The sequence below is a fragment of the Cygnus atratus genome, chromosome 1 (genome assembly GCF_013377495.2).
Source record: "Cygnus atratus isolate AKBS03 ecotype Queensland, Australia chromosome 1, CAtr_DNAZoo_HiC_assembly, whole genome shotgun sequence".
Lineage (NCBI taxonomy): Eukaryota > Metazoa > Chordata > Aves > Anseriformes > Anatidae > Cygnus > Cygnus atratus.
In genome coordinates this window covers 49,786,142-49,805,531 of record NC_066362.1, presented here as the reverse complement: position 1 = coordinate 49,805,531, position 19,390 = coordinate 49,786,142, and the positions used below count along the sequence as shown (strand labels likewise).

Sequence of the window (19,390 nt, the reverse complement as noted above, 5' to 3'; positions counted from 1 at the left end):
AAATGCTCTCGGTACGTAGGTACTGAAAAGGAAGAAGAATTAGTAATTGGAGCTAAGGCAAAGAGAAAGACATCAGCAAAGATTTTATTAAAAAATAAAGATTTTTAAAAAAATATTTCCAAATATTGCTGATAAATAATCCTGAAAAGCTGAACAACAACAACAATAAAGTATAGTCTATATATAAGTAGTACATTAAAAGAAAACAAGAAATAAGCTAGAGTTTTTAATAGCTACATGGTTTTGTGTCCTCTAATGGAACTAAGAAAAGGCCAAGACCACAAGAGTATTTCCAAATGAAAAACTCAAAGTACATCTGACCTAAAAGGCAGTATTTACATAACTATGCATTATATAGCATTATAAAAAATTGCATAATCAAAGGTCAGGCTGTACACAATTGAATATGTAAGGCCATCTTTTCACAAAAAAAAAAAAAAAAAAAAATCTGTGCCTAGGATGTTACATACAAATAGTTGTATCTGAAAAACTTATAAGAGGCTGTTTCTTCTCAATAAACAGCACTATTTAAGATTGAGCTGAAAATAAACAGCACTTGGTGGCAAAATTCAGGGCTTACTAATCAACTGAGGTGATTTCTGGCTACCCAAAGGCGATTACTATAAGAGAAAACAAAAAGTTATAAAAGAACATTTGACTGCTCGTTACTTTAGCTCCGTCTGCAATGGCATTTGCACAGCACTCCTGTACTTAAATTGAACTCTGTTAATGTTAATGAGGCTCAGCCTGAGAAATGGGCTTCATCTATATACAGTCAGTTGGAGAATTGGATTAAAATGCTCCCCCCATTTCAAGTGTCCTATTTTTCAACATACAAAATGGGAAGTTGCAGGAAGAGATGACTATCTACTTTTGATTGTGGATATACAAGAGATGTTCTGCAATTGCCATTAAAAATAAATAGGTAGACATAAAGAAGCAGAGATGTTCTCTTTTAAAGGACAATAGCTACAATTATGTCTTTCTAAAAACCGCTTGTTTATTACAAATAAAACCAAAATTCATTATACTTTGCAAACTGAATCACATGACATCTTTACAGATTTGTAGCTTAATTTGTAATGCGTTAAGCTATGGCAGGAATTCGTAGCATGTGAAATTTGAGCACCTGTGGAAGTCCCTGGAGGATGAGGATCTTTTATATTTCTGATATAAACTTTGCACCATTATGTGTTTGGTTCAGATATATTCCTCAGAAATGTACCTTCTAAATATGAAAAATGGATTCTGGTGGAAGTGCTAGACTGCATGTCTTGCAGCTGAATTCACACAGATCCCCTTATTGTTTCAAAGTTTAAGTGACCTCATTTTCATATTTTTAACTAAAAGTTATTACACTAAACCTTCTCACAATCATCACTAAAATATTTAGAATATGAGCAGTAACTGTTATGAGTTTTTGGTAAAATATTTGACAGTACGTAAGAGACAAAGAAAACCTCTGGCATTTAAGCAGTCAGGGCTAATTAGGCCTAATTTAATTTAGGTGCTAGAGTAATATTGCCTTAGTACAAAGAGGTTTTTTTTCATAGCCCTTACCTGAGCCGTAAAAACCTGCATAGTGCACTTCCACAGTGATTGCTGTTCATTTAAAAAGATATAGCTGCTTGTTTAGTTTTAGTTAAAGATTTTACTGGGTTGAAATAAGAATCCTGTAACTTTCATTGGGAATGATTTTACAAAATATTAATTTCATCTGGGCTACACTTTATTAAATGTATAACCAGACTATCTGCTTGCTACTAATGTTTAAAATGTCATACATATTTTTTTCAGTTTTTATTAGATCAACAGTTAGAAAAGGAAATTTTTTTTTCAATTATAGTGAAATCCAATGAAGCAACATTTATTGTTTCCTTGTGAATATACAAAACATACTCATCAATACAGTTCATTTTCATCTTTTATTCTTCCTGTCTTCCCTGAAGTAAAATTTTTTGCTGATTTTCTAAGCATTCTTTCAGTTTATCTTCAGTCAAAGTCAGACGTTGTTCCAGGATTGAAATTGTCTGCATGAAGGGGACAGTAGCAGGTTTTTTTTTAATATTACTCACGCAGTATTTTTAATATTACTCACGCAGTATTATAAAAGTGTGCAACATAGTAACATAAGAAAAATAATTTTAACTCAACAAGAAAAATAGTCTAACATGGCTGTGCCTTAGCTATTCCACTATTTACAATCATATTTTAAAGTGATGGATTTGTATCTATGAAGACTATCTAAAAGTTTTATATTGTTTTTACAAAATATTTTCCCTGGGACTCTGTATATGTATGTATGTATAAATTACTCAGAAATACTACATGGAAGTTGCATCCATATTTCAATATAAAAACAGGCATAAATGGTGACCCCAAATGATGTCTTCCAAAAACCTAAAAAAAACTTCTAAAACATCAAAAAAAAAGTGTGAAAAAGTATAAAAAGCATATAAATGTAAATAAAAACATAAAAGCATATAAATATAAAAATTACAAAAGGCATTCTCCAAGAGACTATCTTCCTCAAGAAAGGTGGGTTCCTGGACATATTCTGAGAGTTTCTTTTCAATCCAACTTACTTCACAAAGAATTTTCAATGATGACTTGACTCTATACTTTCCAAAACTTATTACTTAGGTTAACATATATATTGCAGAAGAATGCAGAAAAATCTTAACCACTCCCCTTTAATGATTAATGTTAATATATTCTAGACTATAAAATAGTGTTTTAAGACATAAATTGGCTTAATTTGGATTATTTAAAAAGAAGTATCGAGCATTTGCAAGCGACTCAGTCACTGACTGAGACTAATATTTGCGCTGTTTCAGTGACACTTGGAATTATTCCACTGCGTAGATTCCTACCTAAGCCAATACCTTGAGCACTGAGTTTGAGAAAGGATTTAACAGTGCATTGCCAATTTACTTTGTTCATCCCCTGCTAATGCATGACTGTTCAAGCCGGAATCTGACAATGTCAACTCAACAACTGACTTCTGGTAAACCCACACTAGATCTCACTATTGAAAAATAGTGACTCGTTTCCTCCAGAGTTAAAAACACAACAATAATGTTTATGATTATGCAGCAGGAAGCTTTCACTTTAGGGAACACAATACATGCAATCAGTATCTGCTGAAGGGCAAAAAAAACAAGAGTCATTTGACTATATAACTATTCAAAATGACCCTATAGATTTTAATATTCTGACTTACAAACATGGTTCCTGGATTTTATTTTTTTTTACCACTGACATTATCATTTTCCACTGCAAGTGTTATCTGTTATTGCATACTTACTAGAGTCAAAACATCCAGCTGTTCCACAATGTTCTCCAAAGCATTACCCAGAGATGGGGAGATGTCTATTTGCTTGTCCACATTATGCATAGCTGATTCACTCTCGTCCTCTGACTTCCTCTTTGAACTTGTTGCCAAGACTGAAGCAGGGGGATACTGCAAATCTTCGTGGCTGACATCATCCTTCAATATAGAAACACCATTTGAAGATTCAGTTGCCCTTGCTTTCATTTAATTAAAACCATACAAGAAAATAGGCAGAAAGGTCTGTTTTTAATTTAAAAAAAAAATCTTCACACATGTATACACACACAACGGTCTTCAGATTTGCTTCTTGTACCAGGTCCAATTCATAACACTTCAATTCCTTCTGACCTAAGAGGAAATTTCAGCCATGATGGATGAGGCAATAAGCATACACCGTGTACTGAGAAATCTCAGCAGTCTTTATGAACAATTTCAACTTGAGCAAGTTTCAGGTACGTGATTGAGGAACTAAACGCTTTACTACTAGAACTTGAATTAAAGTTCAAATAAATACTATTGGTGACTGGAGTTTTCTTTACAAAGATGGCTCTAGTTCACAAATTCATTCACAGCAGTCATATGGATGAAAAATCCTTATGTGATCAACTTCATAGTATAAAACTTTTGTTTAATATGAGTTATCTTGCACTTTCATAATAACATAGAATAAGTAGTTTTTAGTTGTTCATTCAGTTGCATTACTTTCTGAGAAACTGATTCCTTCAGGAAATGGGAGGAGAAAACAACATAGAGAAAAGAAACACAATGCCAAGTGAAGAGAGAAATAACTTTGATGTATAAATATTGCTTCAAGGTAAGTGAAAGAGCATGATCTTCCCAATCACTTCGGTTTTTATTTGTGCCTTGAACTTCTTAAAAGCACTTTTGAGTCAGGATAGGTTAAATCATCACTAATTCACTATACGGTTCTTCACAACAACTTTACCTGATTTACTAATGTCGTTTTGTGATTTCTCTGAAAACTTATTCTAGCTTTAGACAGTATAAAAATAAACCAAAACTGAAATAAACTTGAGGCAGTCCAATTTTATTATCTGTAATTATAATTGCAATACCTGCAACCATTACAAAATAAGCGGTTACAGTTTAACAATTTCTCTGGAATGTCTTGACAGCTGATGAAAGTATCCATTAGCAGTGCAAAGAAGATGTTTTAGTCTTTTCTGATGTATTTAAAATACACACTATTTACAACGTACCCAAAATATTTATGCTGTAAAACTGAATAGATTTTTCAAATGAAAGTCTTAAAATCAGTGTGAGCCATCAAAAAAACGTTCTTCTAAGTCTTTATAATAATCTTGTAGAAGATAAACTGCTAGGCAGAATTAGTGGCAAACCTTTATAAGATTACCAAGGCATGTTGATAAGTCACAGAGGCAGGGGACAGGAGGGATTTAGAAACAAGTTAGACAATTCTCTGTCAAGAAAATTTTCTCTGTAGTAGATCCTGCCTTTGAATCAGGTAGGATCAGAGACTGATGGATGAAATATGATAATATCATGGTTTTAAATATAAGTAATACTAAATGATACCAATATTATCAGGAACTTATACCGCTGCGCTATCCACAATACTATTCCCATATCTTCAGTGCCATCCTGCAGTCCTGACTAGCTACATGCTCTGTTCTCTGGACTCAACATGCTGATTCTCCAAAATCTTTTTTCCCTAAGTGCTGGGGTTGTGCCACCTACATCGATGAGAGAGAACTGAGACAAGTTACGTCCACCATCTGTCTGGCAGGGCTTTTCTTTTTACTAGCAAAGCACAAGAACAAACCAAAGAGAATCAGTAGAAGACCATGGGTCTAGGGTGGAGAATGACTGAAAGCAGAGATTGTGCAGGGGTAAAAGGGTTTCATATCTTAGGAAGAAGACAGCAAAGTCTCACCATCCTCTCTGGGCTAAAAGTTCCCTTGTGCAGTTCAGGTCTGCAGGGACAGGTCTCAACCCCCAGGCAGGAGGCCACCAAGTGCAGAGAAAGGAGTAGGTGGAGGTAGGGGGAGATATCCATGTGTATACTTCAAACCTTAATGTACAATGCTACAAAACCACATGGAACCCTCTTCAAGGTTTGATAGTACCATAGTATTTGGTGATACGCAACTTACATTGATTTCACTATGGTGAAAGAAATGGATAAATGAACTAGAAGATACCTCCAGTTCCATTTCATCTTCTTTTCTATGCTTGGTGACTGATTTATGCAAATGAACTAAGAAAGTCAGAAACAAAGATCCAATCCAGGTAATGCTGAAATCCATCATTGGTTTGTATTGATGCTAGACTAAGTCAAAAAGTGTTAAGATGTCAAACTACAGATTTAAACAAATATTAAGCATCCGTAGCTGTTCTATAGAATCTCCTAATGGTTATAAAACATTTGCCTTGGACTGAAGAGAATTCCCTTCTCAATCTAAGGTTACTCAAACTCACAGCACAATGCTTTGTCAGCTAGGCTTCTGCCCATTAAAGGCATGAAACAGTGGAAGAAAGGGTATTCTCCTGGTCCATGATGTTAAGAGTTTTGCCAACGGCCAACAGAAAGCAGCTTTAGTTCAGTGGGTAGGATGTTTAGACAGGAGCAGGTAAGTTTTGTTCCAATGAGAGGCTTTATATTTTATATTAAATAGCTAATTTTATATTAAAAAGCTATTCATTTGATTTAATGAGTAAAAATTCATTATGAAAAGGGATTGGAACCCAGAGTTTTGGCACTCCTAAATACAGATTTTAATTACAGGCTAAAGAGTTAGTTAGACTTTTCCTTTCCAGTACCATCAATTTCAATTTCTTTTCAATATGAAACATCTTGTGATGTCAACTTCAAATTAATCCAAAGAATTGTACATTGTGAAGGATTCACTTGTTAGCACAAAATGAAACAGAATGCAAATGGTTTGATTTTTGGACAAGGTAGGCAGAAAAGAAAAGTGAATTTCCCATTTAATTTTAATGTGCTTTAGCTGCTTGTTTTAAAGCATTAGAACTTCTCCAAAGAAAGTACTCTGAGTATCTCAGAATATTCTGGCTCACAATGTATCCCCATGCAATTTTAGATGTGCATGAAGTATATAGGATTGTTGCATCTTAAAACTGCTCATTTCTTCCTTTTGCAGATTTCATTACATGAGATACCATTAATTCACATCCTTGAAGAGCTCAGACTCACTGTGTTATTTCTGACTTACCAAGATATATCTGATGTCCTTGGGAAACAGGATTAATGGAAGCTTTTTGGCAAGCTTACTAATTCACAAGATGGAGATATTCTCAAATGCTGATTAACATGGAAAAGATTAAGCTCAGTTTGGCACCCAAATGTTGGGTGCCAACAACAACAACAAAAGTTCCCATACATTAAAGAATTCCTATCTTACAGCCAATCATACTATAAAGAACAGTATCCTTGCATTTAACCACATCAGGAGAGTCAGTTAGATTAGGATTTAGTGAGATTTCTATAGAAGGACAGTGAGATTACAGAAAACTTGCTTCTCTCTGAGAATCTTGACTGCTGCACAATAGCTTCCAAATCCCAGCCAGGATTAGAGAAATTTGACAAGAGAGGTAGAAGGCCAACTGATTAAGTTGCAACAAATTTCAGGAAACTTGGAGACAGGGTAGTTGGGACACACACTGAAAGAAAAAGAGGTAGAACTCGAGCATTATGTATTCTAAATGGCAGCAGCACACCTGCCTGATTATCACATGCCTTATGAAATGCAAGCAGTTGACAAGGAGAAGTTGAAAGTGTCACTGAAAAACAATCAGTTGATATAGAAACTATTTGTTTGCATGCATCCTCTGAAAATTTTGGCACCTTTTGCTGATTTTAATCAAATCTAATGAAGAGGTATGGGTCTCAGAAGTAATTAAGTACCTGAAAACTTCAGAAAACCATTTGCCAGAGTTTCCCACCTGAGATTAATGTAGCTGTACAGGTTCGCTCCTTTTAGTTCAGAAGGGGAATAAGGACATGAATTCCAGAAGTGCAGGAAAGACCCAGACTGAAACTCATGTCTTCTCAGACACCAGTATCAACAAGCCCATTAGAAATAAATCTAATGTAGTTTGTCTACTGTTAATAGAGCTACTTACTAATGTTTTGAGAAGTAAATTAATTTTCTTGCTGTTTGAACAATACCAGTAGTTACATAACACAGCCAAAACAGACGTAACTGTATTTAAACTTCAGTCAATACTCTTTGGCTTTGGTTAAGGCATACTGCTTTGGAAATTCAGTCTTAGGGATAATCGATTAATTCTCAAGTACTTAAAAATAATCAAAAACAGATTCAATATACAATGGCACTCAAATTTTTAAAATGCTGTGATTTAAAGTATTAAGATTTACAATTAGTTTAAATTAATGCGGGAGGAGAGCAAAACAATCTGAGGTTATTAGACATTGACATGTTCTTCTAAAAGCAGCTCTACTCTGAAATGTGTTTCTCAGTTTCTTTTCAAAAAAGCCTTCAGACAGAAAATAAAGTAGAGATTTCATTTAAGCTCCCACAAACTGATGACAAATTTTGCTATTAAAGCCAACCTAAATGGATTCTTCCAAGCCAAGAAGGAAAGTTGTCAGCTCAGGTAAACAGAGCAAACGCTAAGCTACTGAAAATCTCACCAAACATTCTTTCCTGCAGTAAAACCAATCCAAAATTCAATGTACCAGACAAATAGGTTGTGAAAAATGCTTTATAGCTTAGTAATTGCCACCAACATTGCCACGTCACAGTACCGGAAAAACCTTCTTGCAATTTAGTGGATTAGACAATAAATTGTGATTCTTCTATTATATGAACTCAGAGACATACATGGACAAAGTGATATGGAAGTGCTTATATGAATAAAGCAAAGGCGTCGGTGTCTGTCAGACCTAAAAAGATCAAATACAGATAAACAAATAATTGAACTTTCAAAATTAGTAGGAGAGAAAGGAAATAAAATGGCTTCAAATGTTCATCTTATTTAAGTTATGACAAAATGGTTGATACTTTTATCATATTCTGGAAATTTGTAGAGATTTTTAAATGCTGGCAGGCATCAACTAAGCTGTTATATTCAGGAGGTGTCTGGTTGACACTTAAACCTTTTCTGTTAATCAAATTTATCCCCAGCTCAGTGAAGGGGACAGAGCTGCTGAAATCTAATGCAACACTCATGTCAAAACCTGGTTATAGATGGGTGACGCTAGTCTCAATAACTTCCTTTACTTTTTGATACCTATCAGTTCATTTGGCATAATCTTTTTATATAAAAGTTTTTAAAGAAGTTCTTTCTATGCGACTTTCTAGTTCACTAAAATTATTTCAAGAATTAGGTGTTCCCTTTCCTTCAAATTAGCCCCTTTCTAAAGTACTTTAAATACTACCAATTCATAAACAATAATTCCGTATATTGCCAGCAATATTGTAAAAATGCCTCATAATTAAAAAAAGCCATTCTGGAAGACATCAGAGATGTAGCTTATTTTGAGGGAATAAATTTGAATAAGGCAACAATTTCAAATTGTTACTTCTGAGCAAACTAAAAAGAAAATTTAAATGTGTACAGCGTTTTCATCCACAGCCTGTTAGTAATAAAATAGTCACATTTGGGCAACTTCATGTGAGTTACAAACAAGGAGGAGAAGGAGCAGATTTAATTAATCAACAGGAAGTTATTACCATGGCATTACCAAGCGGATGTTCAATAGAAAATTAAATTTAGCTTATAAATGATGTCATAAACAACAAACCATAATTGCTCATCTTTGTTTTCTGTCAAGCAAAATTGCCAAAACTCTGTGGGTGGTACTTAATCAATTTGTAAAAAATCCTTACACGTAACCCTATCACCTCTGCATAATCCCAAATGTTTTCCCATGAGACGTTCACAGATCAGACAGAAACAAAGACAGTGTCCCAACCTCCCTTCACTTCGTGATGTATAAGAATAGAATTTGAGTAAAATGCATCCATTTATCAAGATGCCTGGGTTGTTCTATTTATAGAGAACCAAGTTCCCTAAAGGAAAAAATATGAAAAAATTCAAGTCTATGTCACTCAACTGAAAATCATTAGTCTTCAATCTTCTAAGAGCTTTGAATTCAGAAAATATACACAACAGCTTCCAAATGAATATCCTAATGATCTTATAATTAAGATGGGCTTATATGAAAAAGTGACATTGGTAAGCTTCCTAATGACTCAGAACAATTTGGCATGGTCTGCTTTTTAAAAATAATCCTTTAAATTTTGAACACATGGTCCATTTGCCTACTAATACTAAAACATTTCTGATACTGTGATTAAAACAACTACAAACAATTAGTCATAAGTAGGGCATTAAGCTCAAACAGACCAACGAGCAAAGACAAAACAGTCTAGTCTCCCATCTTACCAGACCTTGATTTCCTGTGGTTTTTATTTTTTAAATCATGGAAAGTTTCTTAGGAGAAGTACTACGCTATTGTACTAGATACTATTGTTATCACTGCTTTTTCCTCCATCTTGCAAACCCACCCTCAAACTAAAATGTTTCACTGTAGATATGCTAAATTCAACGATTTGGGGGCTCTCTCTCTCTCTCTGTAGGTCATAATTATACACAAATAGTTTCTACTGCTTTGAAATTATTTTTTTTTCCAATGAATAAATGATTCACACAAAATAGAGTTCTCTGATCTGTTAGGCTAACACTGCTCATGCTAAATCACAATCTGTTTTATCAGTTTCTATTGCAGAAAACTTGCCTGTACTTTCAGCTGATGACAGCACTCTTCATTTCCTCTCTTCTCTTGCACGCACATGAATCAGCATTATGCATGGCAAAAAATTGCCATGTGCCAAAGTGCAGTTTTCTGCCCCTTGTTATCTGATAAGGTTGTTTCTGGTATATTTTATTTGCAAACTTTAATTGAAGTTTTGCATTCAAGTGATAATATACAGACAAACTATGCAGTATGTCTTTAAATAGTTCAACCAAATACTTTAGTTTGAGCAGAACACTTTCAGAACAACTTAAAATGCAGAATTTCACATTTCATTCAGTCTTTCAAAGTTTCTTACACATCTTCTCTAGTTCTTAAAAGAATGTCCAAGCTAAAAGAACCCAAACATTTAAATTGAAAATACTTATTGTAAATGCCTCTCATCCAGTCTGACAAGGAAATATTCAGTCTCCTCTCTCCCACAAGTATCACAGTCGATAAGATATACTTTAAGGTAAAACCAAGTCATGATTGCCAGTGGTATCAGGATACAAACACACAGCCAGCATAACAAGCAACACTATTCAGCTACATTCCTTAGCAAAACGCACATTTTCACTGACAGCAATTTCTTAGTTGTGCAAAGAATGTAGTCAATTTGAAGCTATCTGAAGTTATAGAGGTCAAGAGGTCAATACAGTACAATAAAAGCTAGTTGCTAAGTTGCTTTTAAAAATACAAGTGCAAAATTAACTGAAATCCTGATGCCCTTTTAGCTATGATCTGATTAATCAGATTTATTTTCTACCAGAACTACAGCTATGTTAAATTTAGCATTGTTGTGATAGCATAAAATATTAAACATTTCTGTTCACAGGCACATCTGAATAGAGAGTTTTATGATAAGAAATGATATTGTACTTTACAAGTATTCTTTCAAATACTTATAGAGAAACTGGCTATGTTGTTTTGCTGTACCAGCTTTTTTCCGTAAGTTTTATTTGCCATTGCTGCTTGTCTGAGAAAACACTGAAAAACTATGCACATCCAATGTACTGAATATTTTGCAACTCCACATGTAGAGAACCTAGAACACAACAACAAATTGTTCCATATTCCTTTCTTGTCAAGAGAACATGGAAAAAGAATCAAAACCAAGGCTTGTTTTCTCTAAGAAGTATAAAAATTAAATAAAATCGCCCAACAGCAAATCATAGAAGTCCATAAATATATGGGTACATACAGCTAGAAACAAGTCATATTTCTCCGAGATTTTTCTAAACTCTTAGATTACCAGTAATATCTAAGCTTTACTTAAGGACACAAAAAGTAATTTTCTGAGTTTGCTCATTTTCTGGTATTGATGTTAATTTCTAATGTCAACAGTTCCCTGCACAGTCAGAGTCTGATCCAATAAACTGAAAACTGAATAGCTATGCTCTGTTTCCCCTGGATTTGGATAAACTAAACCCTTAAAATGAAATACTCAGTACTGTACCTCAGTACAGTAGCTATGCAGTTTGCAAAGAAAGAAGGGAACCATGACCCTTTATACATGGTCTAAGTAAACCACTCTCTTTCTTGGGTTTAGAAAAACTGAGGTTTTCCCCCAGCAAAGCAAGGAATACTGCTGAAAAACAAAAAGAAGTAATGAACATCCTACACAAACTAGAGACAGAAATCATTAAAAGTTCAATTTCCAAAGGCAAGAAACTCCCTGCCAGGAAGTCAATTCTAAACATAACAGTTCAGGAAGACCATATTCAAACACTTTTATAGATGATAAAAATACTTACACCACAGGGACTGAAAATAACAATATGTACCCTATGGCATAAAGGTAAAGGAGGGTAATAAATGATCTTCAGTGTATCTTCACCTTCAGCAGGAAGCTTTGTAAAATTGAGGACAAATAGTGTGAAACCACAGAAACGTTCCCCCTAATCACAACTGCAAAATAAAATAGCCTTTTTTAATTAAGCAAATTACTTTGGACTATGTATGTGCACATCTAAGGGAACATCTTATAGCTACAATCAGTGCTAAAGTTTCAAGCGATGACTTGTTTTTACCCATATAGAGTGCTAATAAAAACATTAAATACTCTGCATGAACTTCTTATCCATACTAGGGCAAGGAAAAATTGGAGGGCAGGAGGAATACTTGTAGCAGAAACTGGAAACATGAAATAGATATTAGAAATGAAATAATGAAGTCAGATGAATAACCCTATATGGACAAGACCTCCTTTCTAACACTATAAATAGAATACTCTGCTATATTTGATAATACAAATATTAATGAATAAAAACAGATCTAAAAAAAAACCTAAGACTTTCTATGTAGCACGTGGTTAAACTTCCTATACTTGATTTAGCAGACTGGGGGTGTCACAGAAGGCAACGAATCCATGGAGGGAAGGAGGCAGGGTTACCTGCCTTAGTGTGAGTGAGAGCACAGCATCTTCATCACATTTACTCAGAAAAATGATAGCTGTGCTTCTGGATTGCTTGCTCATGACTTCTTCCCATGTCTTCCTTCTGCTTAAGAAACTAACTGAAAGTCTCTGCTTTAGACCAACAGCTAGCTAAATGAATTTAACTGAACTTTATAAAAAAAACAATAGGTGGTAACAGTATGATTTATTGAGCGGAGTCTTAAAGAATGTGTGCTAGCACTTCATCCATCTCATTCAAATGGCTGGCAAAGTCGCCTATTATATTAATTGGAATTGTTCAAAAAGCATTTAAAATAAAAAGAGACTGTTCAACAAATCCAAATGAAGAAATTTCCCCACTTGAAGACACATTTAATCCTAAGAAACCGAAACCACAGTAATTCTGCTAAACTTTAATCTCTCAAGCTATGTAAAATACTTCACAATATGTAATTGATTGCTCTTAGATAACTGTCTGTTCTACTTAACCTGTTGGGGCAAAACTAATCTTTATCAAGTTACACTGTATTTAAATGAGAAGAGCTAAAGGACACACATTTATCTTCTACTCCACCTCTCAGTAAGAAAAAACAAAAGATTACTGAAGAGAAAATCCTAAAAGACATATTGTGCCAGGACAAAAAGAATTGAAGGATATGTATAACCTCCTCCTAAACCCTGCAGAAAGCTGAGAAGAACCGCAGTCCTTGTGCTCCAGTCTCAACAGACAAGGGGCTGGTGCTTCACAAGAGTGGGAGGTTGTTGCACAGGAGAACCAGAATAGAGCAATCTGTGTTGCATGGCCTCTCTTCATCTACACACACACAGACATATATACATATTACATTATCAGAGCCCATGGTATAGAAGAAGCATATAATGATACCGCACATCTTTTTGCCAACCTGCATATAACTGTATATATACACGTATATATATAGGCATAATACACATATGTACACCCATACAATCTTCTTTCAAGCTATATGCAAAGCCTACAAAGTTCTTTTCTGTTGGCACAGCAGCACCTCTGTCCATGGTTTTGTTCAGTACAACAGTATCAGTGATATAGTGTGATTTTTTTGGGGGGTACTTCATGTCAACATAATGCTGACATGAATGTATGTCAACAAAACTTCCTTGCATAGAGAAACCCAGCTTGCGTCCCAGTAGGCGATGATAGGAAATGCAGAATGTCCATATAGAAAGATTTCACAGACAAATCTGTTGTTAGTTGAGATCTGTCAGCTTTGACTTCCGCTCAGAGTAGGAGTAGCAACAGGAGAGTATACCACTTGACCTGTGGCTGTTGACAATATCACTGTGTTTTTACTCCTGCTTCTATAGAGCAAACAATTTCCTCCAGTTCAAATTACTTACAAGAAAATGTCAAGGAGTAAAAAGCATTCGGAACTCAGTTAGCAATCCAGCACATTAGAGTCCAAAGTTAAGTCCAACACTGCCAGCACAATTGCTTGAAGACTTTGCCAAAGAGCCAGATGCTACTGTTAGAAAAAATGATGCACAGTATTTCGCAACTTGATATTTCAATCTCCTGGATATAGCCATTTTACTATGTAATGAAGGAACACTGTTTTATTAATTGTTAGCTTTTACTAATTAAGTGTTACAGACGTGTAAGAGATGATTTGGACATCAAATACTTTAACAATTATGTAACAGAAAACTCCCATAACGATAAAACAAAGCTTGAAAAATTTGTGAAAAGTTAAATTCATGTGCTTTTGTTAGGTTTCAATTAATACCTACAGAAATAAAAGTCTACACTGGCCTATTTTATTGCTCAGCATTATTAATAGGCTGAAGTTTTGGACAAGTTGTCCAATTTGTCCAGGTAGAAACAATGCTCAGCACTGCTGAGTTTAGTTCAGAGGTGGGATTTTCAAAATTTGCTTTAATAGCATAAGCATAATTTTGTTCTTACTTAAATCAATTGAATTTTACAGTTTACTATATAGGGAATAAAATTAGAAACTGCAGAAACCTTTTCAGGATTCCACACAAACATGCAAGAAATGTTAACTTTGGAGTGGTCTGACGTGACTGTTTTACTCTTGAAATATCATTTATTTTAATCAGTATTCTATTACAAACTTCTGTCAAAATACACACACTGTTCAATGCCAATTAAAATGCTAAATGTGTTGGCACATAAGAATGGTAGGTAGATAAGTTCTGCTTGGATGTATTAAAAAGCAATTCAACTATGATAAAAATTACAGTTAAAGCATTAAGGTTGCCAATAATAGTGCTATCTTGAAATGCTTCATAATTTTCTACCATTTTTGGGCTCTGACAGTTGGAACTTTAAGAAAAACAAAATAAACATCTTACATGATTTAAGAGTATCATCTGTAGTTCTGTCAGTTCATTAAAATCAAAATTCAATTAAAAAAATCTTTCTGTAATAAGCTGAGAAAGTGGGTTTCATTGCTCAAGGAATTCATTACCCACCAGGCTTTAAATATTCATCTTCCTCCTATTTGTCACTTGGTATTTGTATTTTAGCCCATTTCTTCCTACTTAATGTGACAAAAATTAACAAACATTGGGAGGTGACTAAACTGTATGCACACGATAAATGGTAACACCACTCTGACCAAATTTGTGGTCGGGGCAGGTGGAAAGGTGGAGATTGGAACAGACTCAGTAAAATTGAACTCCAAGTACATTTGTTATTCTTAAATTTCACAGGAATATACTATTAGAAGAGGTCTTCTTGATCACTGACTCCAGTCCTCACCTACAAAATAGAGTCTGCACTTAGAACTTTCTCATGGAACAATCTCTTATTTTGGAACCAGCATCTCACATGATTTTTATTTTTATTTAAATTTTAAAAAGACAGAATGCAAATACATTGAGAGTCGACAAAATGTAGTTTACACAGATTATGTTATTATCACAAACATCACATCCATAGTTAATGACTTTCGTTAAAATAAATATGGATAAACTATACTGAGAAAAACAAAAGTAGTCAGCTAAAATTTAGGGGGTTGTTCTCCACTTACACAAATGATACTGGGAGAAAACCAAAGCGCAGAACTCTGAGCCAATAAGAAGAGTGAAGAAGAAAAGTAATGATTTTACAAAATGCTGTCCCCTTTTTCTCAGTTCTTTGAGTGGGAATGTCCTAAGGATTAAGATGCTGATTCATATTATTAGTGATGTGAAATAGATGGCTTCTTTGTAATCAGCTTATCCTTCCTGACAACTGGAAAAAAAAAAAAAAGTACAAACTGCTGCCTCTTTCAGCAGCAAAATCTTATGAGGTAAACAGCTTGAGGAAGCTCTGCCTCATGATTCGTAAAGGATCCCATTGCCACACAGCTGCAGAAGGGCAGCTGGTGAACACAGCAGAAGAGAAGCAACCTGGTCTAGTGTCCATGAAAACTCACAACTTTGTGTTCCAAATCCAACTACTCTCACATCTTATTACTCCTTCTTGGTTTATGGGAGAACTCCAGTTATCAAGACTTACAGTTTCCATTCTTTGTAGTGATGCTTATGCAACTGGAAGAGTTGAGGTACTACAAGCAGACAGACAATTCACAAAGAACGTTTCGTTCAGCAATGCATAGCATCTTTTCCACAGAATAGGTTCTGATGAATAGGGCCACTGTGAATTGGCACATTGCTCTTCATTTAAAGTATATAAGTAGAAAACATTAATGTAATTTGTGATTTTTTTAAAAAAAAGAATAACACCATACAGAGCAGTAAAATACACAAACAATATCGCCTTAGAATTTAAGGATATATATATACATGTCTTTATATATATATATATAAAGTCTCTCTATATATACATACACACTTACATATATGCATTTTATACATATATAACATTTTTGTGTGTGTGTATACATTGGAATGTATACCTTACACTGTATACCTTAGAAGTGTGTATACCTTAGAAGAGAAATAAACCACAGGTGTGCCTGCTACAACAAGCAAAACTTTAAAATTGTGTGTGTGTTTGTGTATTAGGAAAGTAAATGGAAAACACCAAGTAAAGGGTTTACCATTTGAAGATAAATATTAAATTCCACTGGTCACAATGTATTATTTTATTCATACTTCCACCCAGATTTAAATTTGTTAAACACCCATGCAATTCTTCTGCACACATTCCGTATTTAATTATGTTTGCTGTTACTTTACTAGCACTTGCAGTATGTTTTATTTTTTGTTTGTTTTGAATGGCCACATTTAAAACATTAAAATTAGTATTCTGTGTTCAAAATGGGAAAAAATGTGACAACAATTAAACATACAAAATCACTGTTTAACTTGCCCACCTTCCTATTGATTCAGAGTTTTAAAAAAAAGTTTCTTGGAGTGATATTTGTATTAGTGCATATCAGATATGAGCTGTCCCAGTCTAAACAGTACTTAATATCAATTGTCTTTTTATAGGCCTACACAGTTAAGTATATTCTTGCATGACTTCTCTACCAAAGTCCTGACACAAAAGTTAATCTACACCAAAAAGAAACATTTAATGGCGCAAAGAAGCATCCTTTTAATGTGAGTAGTCACACTGGCAGCTAAAACAGGAGCACCAGTATGCTCCCCAAACAGGGCTGAAAGCCAAACTATACGTAAAACTCGGAATTGAAGTACAAGTACAGGACTCACTTTATGACACTATACTTCAATTAACTACTCAATTTCTGTTCTGGAAATCTGGTCCTCATGCTCAACCAGGACAAATTGAAACTGGAAACTTTTATTCTGTTCCTGCTTGCCATTTCTTTAGAATTGAAGTCTGATGCTTTACTGAGCAATAGAACAGAAATTTTGTTAAGAATCACCATGAATTGAAATTAAAGCCCTCATTTTGGAATGATGACTAAGTTGCAGCTACTATTCTTTATTTTTTAGGGAAAAAAATGTAGTAATACTATAAAAGTTTAACAGTTATAAAAGGAAGATCACTTTGATATTTTATTATCACCAGTAGCAGCCTAAAAGATGCAAGAATGTATGGAACGCTATGTTCATGCAAGATAGAGGAGATATACCATTTCCTGTACTTCAATGAAAACACATTGTGTCATTGGTGCTCCCTGTCATCTATCTCCCTGCATCTTAAGGAAATGATTTCTAATAATAGTGGACGATATTAACACAAAATAATAGTGGACGATATTAACACAAATCTCTACAGAACAATCAAGTTAAGTGAATAACATTTACAAAGAGGATACTCTCAGCTTTCAGCTGCATGGGATAGCTAAACAAGGTGGAATCAATTATATACTACCAGTTACGACAGGTAGTGGTCTAGTCAGCACATGGAAATGCCACACTCAGTGGGATATGGAAGAAGACATAACCCTGCTGTGTATCACACTCTATACTGGAGAAGGTGCTAAAACGAAAATAAAAATGAAAGCAGTTGGCACTATAATACCAGATCAGCAGCTGGTATTCCTCTCCTAAATGCCAGATTTCTCTTGGGGAGTTTGAGCCTTCACAGATAAAATGTATTGTTGCTTTTTACATCTTATAATGGTAGAATAATATAAATGACCATAAATTAGAAATGACGAAATGTAGCAGATTGGGATAATTGAAAGCATCAGTAAAAATTCTATAGCCATTAGAACTAGGAGCAATAAAAAGGACATTTTTGTCCACTTTCCTAAGGAAACAATACTTACACTATCATTTCTGTCTGCCTGTCTCCACACCTCATTTGTAAGTTTTGAACTTGTTGCAGATTTAAGAGGGTCTGACAGAGATATCTTAGAGAGCTGATTTCTGATAAGCTTCCTGAGAATAGATTGCCAGCTAAAGGACAGAAATCATTAAGTACTTCCACTGCAATAGAGGCTCTGGCACAAGTTTACATGTTATTAGAGACTACAGAATGCATACAAGAGAAATAGAACTTACAATTACCTCAAAACAAGGGAAAGGGTTAAAACAAAACATTTGAAACATAGATTTGTAGGAAGCTAGCCTACATTATTTCTGTCATTCAAGGATTATTTGTGCTTTACAAACATCAGGAACAAAAGAAATCCTAGCAATACTAGAAATCCTAGTATTCTTAGTAGCCAGAAATGTTAACAAGTGATACAGAAAAAAAAAAAATTAAAGTGGTTAATAAAGTACCTTTATCTTCTGTTTAGGAAGTAAAATGTAAAATGTGTTAGGAAGTAAAATTTAGAAATGAATGAAGTAGTTGCATTTCTGGCAAAACACTTCCTAACCCAACCATAAGTAAAAAAAAGACTATTAAATAACTTACATGGTATGCAAATATTTTTAAATCTTGGGTTACGTAGTGTATACTCAATGGGTCTAAACTAACTTAACAAGTAAATAATGGTGTTGTTACTTTTTTTTTTCTTATATCCTGTAATAATAGAACAATACCAGAGGAATGGGGAAGCTAACATTCCATCAATACTTAGAAAGGATAAACAGGATAACAATGTGGTCACAGGTCACAGTTGGCTTGAGAATAATGTCAGGGAAACACTGAAAAGTTGATTTACGACACAACTGGTAAGTATTTAAGGCATAATATAAAGTGAATCAATATGCTTTGAGAAAGAAAAGGAAAAAAAAAGATCTGCCAAACTTAAGATTTCTTGCTAATTAAATATTTAGTCAAACTGTTCCTGATAAAAGTAAATATATATACTTTTCCATAATATGCATGCTACAATTCTAATTAATTCATTTTAGGTCAAAATGCAGTATGAAGTAAATTATCTCTAGCTAGTGTTTCTTCAAAACCAGTAAAATTAGGAAGTTACTATGGAACTATGGTGTTTTTAATGATTCCACTGAAATCCGTTCTTGCCTCTGTCCTATGCAAAATGTGCCAGTGATCTGAAAGATAAAGTTTACA

At 34.2% G+C, this 19,390-nt stretch overlaps 1 protein-coding gene across 2 annotated transcripts in view; it reads right to left on the bottom strand.

Moving 5' to 3' along the window:
- Nucleotides 1-1,710: 1,710 nt before the first annotated feature.
- POC1B (POC1 centriolar protein B) overlaps nt 1,711-19,390 on the bottom strand; it is a 51,137-nt gene continuing 33,457 nt past the window's right edge. For both annotated transcript variants that reach the window (XM_035551616.2, XM_035551617.2), the window contains 2 exons: nt 3,308-3,490; nt 1,711-2,030 (listed from right to left, as the gene is read on the bottom strand). In XM_035551616.2, the coding sequence (XP_035407509.1) occupies nt 1,926-2,030; nt 3,308-3,490 (288 nt within the window). In that variant the 3' untranslated portion in view covers nt 1,711-1,925. The remainder of the gene's footprint in view (nt 2,031-3,307; nt 3,491-19,390) is intronic.